The 10,440-nt window shown below is 34.1% G+C and overlaps 1 protein-coding gene across 2 annotated transcripts; it reads right to left on the reverse strand.

The window, feature by feature from the left end:
• Positions 1 to 2,440: 2,440 nt before the first annotated feature.
• On the reverse strand, positions 2,441 to 10,229 carry LOC114418487 (homeobox-leucine zipper protein ANTHOCYANINLESS 2-like). Of its 2 annotated transcripts, none has more exons than XM_028383851.1 (9): positions 9,415 to 10,229; positions 9,063 to 9,283; positions 8,686 to 8,803; positions 7,881 to 8,561; positions 7,576 to 7,677; positions 7,277 to 7,489; positions 5,150 to 5,324; positions 3,773 to 4,140; positions 2,441 to 3,238 (listed from the first exon to the last, which is right to left on the reverse strand). In XM_028383851.1, exons 1-9 carry the CDS (start codon positions 9,628 to 9,630, stop codon positions 2,843 to 2,845), a joined length of 2,490 nt encoding a protein of 829 aa, XP_028239652.1. In that variant the 5' UTR covers positions 9,631 to 10,229; the 3' UTR covers positions 2,441 to 2,842. The 2 variants fall into 2 exon arrangements, with proteins under 2 accessions (XP_028239652.1, XP_028239653.1); XM_028383852.1 differs by having other exon boundaries at positions 2,828 to 3,238; positions 9,063 to 9,280.
• Positions 10,230 to 10,440: the final 211 nt, after the last annotated feature.

The following is a 10,440-nucleotide window of genomic DNA, read 5'->3' on the forward strand; positions in this document are numbered from 1 at the left end:
GCACTAAAAAGGAAGGTACAAAGCGCAAGAAATGATCCAAATTGTAGGATTATGAATTTATGAGGGAAAGCACAAAGCTCCAACTATCATAATGGTATGCTACACAGCTTAACGGATTAACATCAAATCAAGGCCCTCCTTTGGTGCCAAAACGGCGTTATCTTCTTCTTTCCTTGTCAGATAATGCTCCTTTGCATTAAATGATCGCAACGCTTCTCCCAACAGCTTCTGGACCCTCATTTAATGCTATGCCAGATACCCAACATCATCATCCCTACACCAGCTCCTAAAACTCTTATCAACCACCCTAATCTCATTATTTCAACAATGCTAAGTAACTAAGTATTACTCTCTTAATATTCATATATAAATAAAAATTATTTGTTTTATATTAGACTTAAATAAAAATAAATTTCATTTAATTTTATCATTCTTAAATATCTTTTTTTTTAATTTTAATATAAAAGTCTAATAACGTGAACTAATTTTCTTAACTAATTTAAAATTAATTATTTTGTTTATATATGACATTGTGTTTGTTTTGAGAGAATGGAATAATTTGTAAATATGAAAATGAGTGAAGGTTATTTATTATAGGTTGTAAAATTTATCCGATTTTTTTTATTAGACTAAAAAATTGATCAATATTTTTTTAAAAAATAAGAACTTAAAAAATGTTTTAAGAAAGATTAGAATCATGGTTCTTCAAATAAAAAATAGATTTTTATACCATTATGCCCAAATGCTCATTAGAATGTTTGATACAAAATATAATATTAATATGAGTTTTATGTAAAAATAGTTCAAAATTTAAATTTTATTTTTTTTAATTTATTATATTTTGATAATTTTATATATTATCTTTTAAAATATAACATATAAGATTAAATTCTATTTTTTTAAGAGTAGTAAAAGAATGAATTTCTTACTTTAAGGACCATGGTTTTAGTCTCTCCTAAAGTATTTTTTTGAGTTTTTATATTTTGAAATATAAAGAAAATCAAATAGTGAAAAAAAATAGGGGGACCAATTTAGTAAATAAGAAAAATAGGAGAATGAATTTTATAATTTAGCCTTAATTATATTTGATATAAGTGGAAAATAATTTAAAAATTAGTAGGATTCATTTGTATTATTTCTCATCTATTTTTATTTGATCTTATCTTTATCTTTTTTTTTTATTTATCTTCACTCAAACATGTTTACTTTTCACTTTTATTTCTCATCTATTTCTACTATTCTTTTTTATTTTTATCTACTCTATTTTGTTAATCTCTATCAAACAGAGCATAAAAGTTCAATAATATAGTTTTTAATGCATTTTCTAATCTTTTTTCATCCCATAATAACTATCGTGTAATAAAAAAGTCTCAAAATAATTAATATTTTAGTTTTTTAATATAATATTAATTATTTTTTCAGTTATATCTCTTATAATATTAATGATAAACAATACAAATTAAAAAAATTAATGATTAATAATATGAATTTTATAAAATTACTATTATCATTTTATTATTATTTTGTTGTCTGTGTAAAATACTCTAAGAAGACAATTATAATAGGACGGATGAAGTACTTTTTATTATTAATCAAAATTTATAAACTTGAGTAGATTTCATTTCTTATCTAATGAATTTTTTTAATAAATTTTAATCAATAGTAGAATGTGTATTTAAAAAATTTGTTACTTAACACTCCTTTTCAAAGTTTGTCTAGCAAAGAACATTTGTTTAAAAGAGCAAAGATAGAGTAACACAATTTTAATACATTCTTTCAAATATTTTTTACTATTGATTAAAATTTATCAGAAATTATAAAAATTATTGATTCTACTTCATATTTAACAAGTTTTATTTATAATTTTGTAATATTTAATAAATTTTAAGCATCAAATTTAACAAGATTATATTATAAAAAACTCATTCGCTGAAAACAAATCATTTTCTTAAATAGTACTCCCTCTAGACTAATATAAACGGAAAAAAATTGATATTATAGATTAGACTTAAATATAAATAAATTTAACTAATTTTCTCATATTATTATTTTCAAAATACTATTCATTTAATTTTAATTTTATTTTCAATGACTCATTTTTATTTATGATAACAAGATTCAATGGATGATATTTTAGAAATATCCTTATTTTTTTACTTGAGATTAAAAAATTAAATGAATTAGTGTAAAATTAGTTATTTTTTACTTATATTTAAATAGAGTATCTCAAAAGATTAGTTTTTTACTCGTGACTAAATTCACCCTAAAATCTACTACAAGGAATTACTTATACAGTCTACCACCATTTTTATATGATATATTGTTAAATTTATTATTTTTTAGTTAAAAGTTAAATACACACCTCACTAGTAAAAAGTAACCAAAATGGTAGACACGTGATAGTTTCTAACCATACAAAAATTTCTCTATCAACCACATCTAACAGAAGACTTTCATTTCATACACCAAACTAAAACTCCAATGACTCCAATCAATACAAGTTATAACACTTTAATTAATAAAAGCTAACAAAACCTTTTTTTTTCTTGTTTTTTTTTTTCCATTCCTCTATTGCTTTCTTGTACTCGAGCAAACAAAAAAGGTCGACCCGAGTCAATACCCGAACCACGACCCTTGCCTTGTGTTAAGGAACATAACCCATGCAAGGAGTTTTCTCTTTTTTTCCCCACGCGCGGTTCGTTCTTGACTCAACCAACCCACGCGTCTTTCACACGCGCCACCCATCCATCCATCGTCAACAACGTTAAAATTTTCAACAAGAACCTCAATAAATACAAAATAACAAAAAAAAACCAGACTCACGTGACCGATCACGTGACGTTTAACTTTCGCAGTGGAGCGCGGCTTTGATCTTCTGAACCGTGCACGAGATGAGGTTGTTCACGGTTTCCACCGACTCTACCGTGAGCTTCGCCGTAGGGAGACTATTCACAAGGATCTGAAACGCCACCGTCAGAAGGGACCCACTCACGCGCGTCACGCCGTTATCGCCGCCGTTTGTTGTGGAAGTGGGCCCGTTCGGTGGCCCACGAGACCCGGGCCCATCGGGGACGATAGCGAACCCTGAAGGTAACAACGCCACGTAAGCAGAATCGCCACCGTTCATTACAACGTGCATTGCTGGGATATCCACCGGCGCGTACACCACAAGCGACCCCGCCGCGTCTATGCATGTCTCCTGCAGTATCAGCATGCTACTCTGGTTGGAATTTATCGCCTGCGAAATAAAAAAACAATTTTTTACGCAAATTATTAATTATAGTACTACTGAGTACAAAATAAAATAATACTCAAAATAGTGTGTTGTCATTTTCGTGAAGTTAGAGTGAGCAAAGCTAGTCAAACCCAGATCCCAGTTTTGCTTAAATATTTTTCATTTTTTTTTTCTTAAAAAAAGGTTTCAATAAAAAACAATGAAGTCAGAAAGCCACGCAGGTGACAATCCCCTTTTATTTTGACTTGTTATTTTACTGATTCATGAAAATCTGCCTTCATTGATACTTCCAAAATTTCCATCCTTGTCCTTCTCAAGGTTTCAACCGCTCTCATCCAAACACTACACGACAAACAACCTCATCCACATTTCCCATCTAAATACAAGTGAAAACAAATTAAGGATTTAACACTATCCAAAATTCCGAAATTTAGTAGAATTCAATTAATTAATTAATTTGTATATACATAGTATCATCTAACATTTATTTTTTTAAAGAGAGAGAAATGATGATAGTGATAAGAAGGGCGAACATACACGGGCTCTAAGGAGAGAGACTGCGTTGCCGTGGTCTTGGCCCTTGGCGATGTGGGCCATCTCCTGCATGGGGCCACCGTTGGAGAGGATGTCCCACTCGCTGCGGAGGCGCTCGTCGCGGAGGAAATCGAAGAGGCGGTGGGGGGAGACGGGTAGCCAGACGGAGGTGGCGGCGCTGAGGACGATCCCCGGTGGCTCCCCGGGATCGTCGACGCTCTTGCGAGTCATGACCCTGACGTCCTCGTCGACGTTGCCGGCGTTGAGCTTGTTCCACTTGTGCACCGTCGACGCGCACACCCCCGCGCAGAAGTTGTTCGTCATCCGCTGCGCCAGCTTCATCATGCTCCGCCTTCCCCCTGCTGTTATTGCTGCACCATAATACACAACACCATACATGCACTCATTCATTTACTTCTCAAAATAAAAATCTAAACAAATAATAATAATAATAATGCCAAATTTAGTTTTTGTCCTTTTTATTTTTAATTTTAATCTATGAAGCACGAACACAACACATAATACCGGTATTGTATCGGTGTCGAATACTGACCCAAACACATGTTGGACACCAAACATAACAAGAAATTAGAGTGTTGATGCTTCATAGATTATAATCCTAGAGTGTATATGCCCTCGCCGCTGGGGATGTCATTAGTCTCAGAATTACAGTTACACACTCATCAATCTCAACTCACATCCAAAACCATATGTTTAAGAAGGGATATTTTGGTAGCTTTTGCTTCTTGAATTTTCGTTTTTTATTTTGTAAATAAATAAAATTACATATTGGCATATTGCTAAATATTAGTAAGGATAAAGTCTTTTTCTTTATAAATCTTTGACAAATAAAAAAAATAACACTTGCATGTCATAAATTAATAAATTAATTAGAATATACAATTGAATGGTTTTATATTTTATTTTTCTCCTTATTTCAATTCGTCATTCTTATTATCATTCGTCTTCTCTTCTTCATCTATGTTTTCTCACACTCTTATACAGTAATAATTTAAATTATTCTTTGGAAATACAATATATAATTATACATTTAAAGATATTTGTTATAATAGATTTTAATTATAATATATTTTATATTTTAAAAAATATTTATTCATTATTATAAATTTTAATCATAAAAAACATATTTTTTCTTGTGTAATACACATTCTAAAATACTGGTAAGAAAGTGTATTTTTAATGATTTATACAAAATGAAAAAAAAAATAGTTAGTTAAATTATTAACAAGTACTGTTGTTATGTTTGCACGTGATTTTGGAAATAAGTGCTTTACCTTTTAATTATTTTTTTAAAACTTTGAAGTAAGCTTATCCAAACCACGTAGTGCATAAAAATGTGTGATTAGTTTTGAATGGTACCGGAATGATCTCGAGAGGGTGCTGCTGAGGACATTAGAATGGCAAGGCACTCGCATTGGCGTTGAAGGGTAGCGACCCAACGTTGGGCACCAAACCCCATGCCTGAGCTCAACAAAGGTCTATAGAGCTGGTGAACTTGACTTTCATCGTATTCTGCATGCTCCACCCATGTCACCTGCCAATTCATCAAACCATAACCATGTCAAAATGTCATGCTATATATACTATGTTCTATTCTAAACTTTGCATTCAATCCATACCCTTTTGTGCAACACATTCCCCAAGTTACCAAAAACATTTTTGAAATGTTACTATTGTGTTATGGGTCTATCACCATCAATTATCATGTTACAAAACATTTCCAAAATTAACTCACTAGTATAGGAGTAATGGTAGGGTTAAGATAGTTGTATGAGTTCTTGTGTTCGAATCTTAGTATGATTATTGTATACAAGGAAAAAGAAGAAGAAAAAAACATCTTGAAAGTACTATTATTACTTTTGTAGTGTGTTACAATGTTGTGTAACTTACCACTTGTAACTTGCACAAGTGAGCTAGTGATTAATTAAATGTATAAAGTTGACTAATTAAAATGTATACATATTATATAATACTACATAATAATTGGGGCTCAGAATTCATTAGTATATAGTTGATCAGCAAGTGATAGAAAAATGTGTAATAGAAAATCTTGGAAAAGCCTGAAGACTGGGCTGAGACAGACATAGGTATCTCATGGACCTCGACAAGTACATAAAATATTGGTGGGTACTACATAAAGTCAAGCAGTATTTACAGGAGCAATGGGCACTGTGATGAGCATCGAGATTTACCCTCAAAACAAAAACTCAGAAGAAACAGACAAAGTACTCAGTCTCTGATTTTTGACTCCAAGGGTCTCCCTTGAATATTATATGTAACAGCCCTATCAGATCATAGGTCTGGAACTAGGCCACATTCGATCTCGTGAATTAAATAATGGCCAAGGGTGATTATAATATGGCGTCCAGTATTGGAATAGAAACATCATATATATTGTTTATAAAATCAAAAAGTGCGTGCAAGATTATAAGGCAGATTTGTTACAAATGGATATCTAATTTAAGAGATGGAGACTTTCATGAATAAATTAATGGATTGATCTAGATTTTATACTACATTGGGATTACTCTATTTCCAAAACAAAAATCTTATAAGGTATTTGTACACAGATTAAAAAATTATTCATTGATGTATATTTTGATTAAAACACCTTTAGCCCTATATTTAATCTCCTTATATTTCATTTAATTAAGATAGTTTTACAAGAATTAATTACACAATTGTTGAATGAGAGATGATTAAAAAACGACAAGTCTTGAATTTCTAAAATAATTTAAATTAAAAAATGCCTAGGAATATCATTCCAATAGTTTACGGGATTGAAGACTAGTTGTTGAAAACTCCACGCTGGAATATGGTTGTTAATTGAAACAAGGAGAAGCATCCTATTCAGGTGCAATGCAATTATATAAATTCTTTGAAAAGTGGAATGTATTTTCTATGGAAATGGAAATTATCACTGACAGAATAGTTATATAGTAAGTGGTCACTAGACTAGCTAAGTTTCTTCGAAGTAGGAGCTCTTTAATAGCTTCGAAAAGCAAAGCCCCGTGATTTCTTGACATGGTGTTTTGTTTCACTTGAATATTCTGTACTCAGCTCATATAATCCAGTTACTTGTATGAACAAATGTAATTAAAAACCAAAGTGAAAGATACCCACTTCGGAAATCATAATAAATTCAAGAAAAACATGAAGGCAAGATTAGTAGTATATAGTTTGGCGAGTTTAGTGGCTGCATGGTCAATTTCTCCTTCCGTATATATAGAAGAAATGTTCGGAACACAATATTGAGAATATAAATTATTTTTACTGTCCTAAAAAATATTATATTCGCACTCAAATTTTACACCATTGTCCTTCCACTAACCTTTTTATGCTACGGAAGATATAGTACGTAAATTATATCATAATCTTGATTTTTTTCAGAAATAATTATTAATTTATTATTGTCCCTTGTTCTCTAAAGACAGAAAAGGTAGCCAAATCCCAAACTAAAAACTAGAAAGAGTATTTGGATTTTACCTTGGAGTAACCATTGGGCATATCTTGCACCACGCAACCAGAAGGAAGCCTCCTACAGTTCACAAAAGTGGGTGCTCCCGAACTTTCTCGGATGCTATCTATGGACACATCCACCACAGCCCACACCCCTTCTGCGTGTTGCTTGCAAAACCGCAGGAAATTCACCTCACGAACCGGCACCAAAGGGGAAAGAACTTGAAGTTCAGCATGCATCTGATCAAGCACCAAATTTTAAAAGGGTCAAATCAAAAACCAAATGTCTCTACATTGCTAAAACTAATAAATAGTAGCAAACTTACTAATTGAAGTGCCCCATTTCTTGTTCCGTTTATTCCACTAGATATCACTTCCGTGGTGGAGGTTCTTGCAATGATACAAGGAAACATCTCTGCCCATCGATTCTGTGTAGGCAAAAAATACAATTCAGTTTCATATACCATTGCTAAGTACATTTTGGATATTTCATTATCTTTTAAGTCAAAGGACGAAATTTAGATGTAATTTTTTACATGCTTCTCGTACTATTCTTTAATTAGAATTAGAGTTTCACTTGATAACCTAAATTAGAGAACGAAGACGCTTAATTGTAAGTTCAATTGTTTACCGAGTCCATAAGAGTCTCAACAAGTGCCAAGCTGTTAATGATGACCATTCCATTTTCCCTAGAGGCCTCAGACACAAACCCATTGGGTCTTAAACCAATGCAAGGAGTGAAGGTCCTCACGTACTCCTCATTGTTCAAAATTTCCCTCCCTCCTTCAGCATTCCTCATCCAAAGAGGCTCCCCAGTCTGCGCTATCTTCACCAACTCATCCATAGCAGCCAAGGCAAGCTCAAGAAACATCGACCTCTCCACCGACCTATCGAATCCGGCCGCGGCCGCCCTAGCACTCGTCGGTGGAGACACCATAGCCAACGCATTATTATTCATTGACACAGACATAACCATGTCAAAATCCTGTCCCAGCGGCAACGTTGTTGCCGCAGGTATTCCTGCGAACCCGTTTCCTCTCATGCCGAGCTCCAAACTGGAACTCGGTAATGAGGAAACGGGGCGCCCCAAGAACTTGCCCGCGAGTACACACACGCGGTCGAGTTCATCCTTGAGGCGCGCGTTCTCGATGCGGAGGTGCTGCTCTTCCAGAGAAATCTCGCCGATGATGGCTGGGCCACCGCAATTGGAGCACATGGGATTCCTCATTGCGTCCCTTATGGACATGTTCTCCGCTCGAAGCTTGTCGTTCTCTTGCCTCAGCAACGTATTCTCGTGTCGCTCCAACTGGGTCTGTAGTACAAAATCGTACGAACAAAACCACACAGAAAAAAAGAAAAAAGAAAAAGTTTTACATGAGAAACCTCAAAAAAAAGAGTGTGAAAATGACTTGATGAGAGTTTGGACTGTGTTATGCCTTCATTTGGGTTCGACGATTTTGGAACCAAAACTTCACTTGACGAGTTTCCAAACACAGCCTTCTACTCAGTTCAAGCCTTTGCTTTTCATCTGGATGAGGACACTCCTTGAACAACCTAAAATTCATCAAAAAATTAAAAAAACATCATCCACCATTCAAATCATATAATAGAGAGTGTTTGGTTACACGTCTAGTGAAAAACTGATTAAGAAGTAAAAAATTCACTTCTTAAGATTATGTTTTACATTGAACTAAACACGCTAGTTTTAATTTTACACATCTAAAGATGGGATTTTTTAAGTGCTTGATGAGTTAATTTCAAACGTTCTAGAGGAAAAGAAAGTGGGTGAAATGGTGGATGAAGATGGAAATACGCTTCAAGTTCTTGTATCTGCTGAGGGGTGTGTCGGTGATAGCGTTTTTTCCTCGGAGGGTTGTCGGCGGCGTCGTGTTCGTCGCCGGAAGCGCCGTCCATGTTGTCACTGCCAGATCTGCTTTCATGTTCATCTTCTCGGCTTCTTCTCAAACCGTTCGGTTCGGAGGTATTCTCGGCCATTCTATTCACATCTTCTTGTCCATCTATATTGGTTTGCTGCTTTTGATTCATTTTTTGCAAACAAGAAAGAAAGAAAAAAGAGAGAGAAATAAGAAAACACAGTACAACATAGTACCATCACTTCTTTTTTTTTTTTTTTTTGCAAGTTTTAAAGTAACGAGATCTCTCACAAGTGCCAGAGATAGCCCTGATGAGTTGAACATGGATTTGGCCAAAGTGGGAGTGGTGGTCACGAGGCGTGGCTGAGAGATTGCACCAAAGGGCATTCTATCGTTGTTGGTGGTGGTGGTATTGGTAACGTTGTTGTTGTTGTAAGGAATATCTGAAACGTTGTTTCTGGCACCGCCACTACCTGATTTGTTGTCTAAAAGACCCCCAAAACTCATCAAAGAAGCCACTTTTCCCTTTAACAAAAGCACCCCAACAAGCCAAAAAACTTGTCCCTCAAACCCCTTAAACTCACCACTTCTTCTTCTTATGCACTGATTTGCTTCATCTGTGACAATTTGAGTGTTGAATTTACCAACCCCAGAGGTTTGAAACCGAAGAGAGGCTCAAAAGATGAACTGGGTTGGTTGGGAACAGACTTATATACTCCTGAGAGCGATCAAAGAGGAAACTTTCAAGGTTAAAGAGGGGGAAAAGAATAGAGACAGAGAGATAGAGGAGACAAAAGGATAAAGCCCCAATGTCTCAGCTTTCTCTCTGTAGCGGAAGGGGAAAAATGCTGTCTTTTTCTTTTCTTCTATTATTTGAAGAGAAAGAAAGAGAAAGAAGGGAAGCCTAGTGTAGAAAACCCTTTTGTAACTACAGCTTGTGCCTCTTCGTTCTCTATCCCTTTGCACACAGACACAGTTCAGGGGTAGCTAGAGTCCATTCGCTTGGGGTTAAATGGAAAAAGGATACAAGAACCCTAGTAGTGTCTTTGTGTGTGTGTGTGTGTTGGTTTTTCGTTCTCTGTCTTTGTGTGTGTGCTGGTTTTTCGTTCTCTGCATGCTTCACTATTGTAATTTGTAAAGCTTAGAAGGACAAAAAAAAAATGCAATTTTCTTAATAATTGTTTTTTTTAATAGAGTTTTATTTTGGTTATCTGTTGATATTCAAGTTATTAAAACGAAACTCTATGTACTTAAAATATTTAAGGAATTGTATTTGACTTTTATAAAGAACAATATAGTACTAGTATTATGGGCATG

The sequence above is a fragment of the Glycine soja genome, chromosome 7 (genome assembly GCF_004193775.1).
Source record: "Glycine soja cultivar W05 chromosome 7, ASM419377v2, whole genome shotgun sequence".
Taxonomy (NCBI): domain Eukaryota; kingdom Viridiplantae; phylum Streptophyta; class Magnoliopsida; order Fabales; family Fabaceae; genus Glycine; species Glycine soja.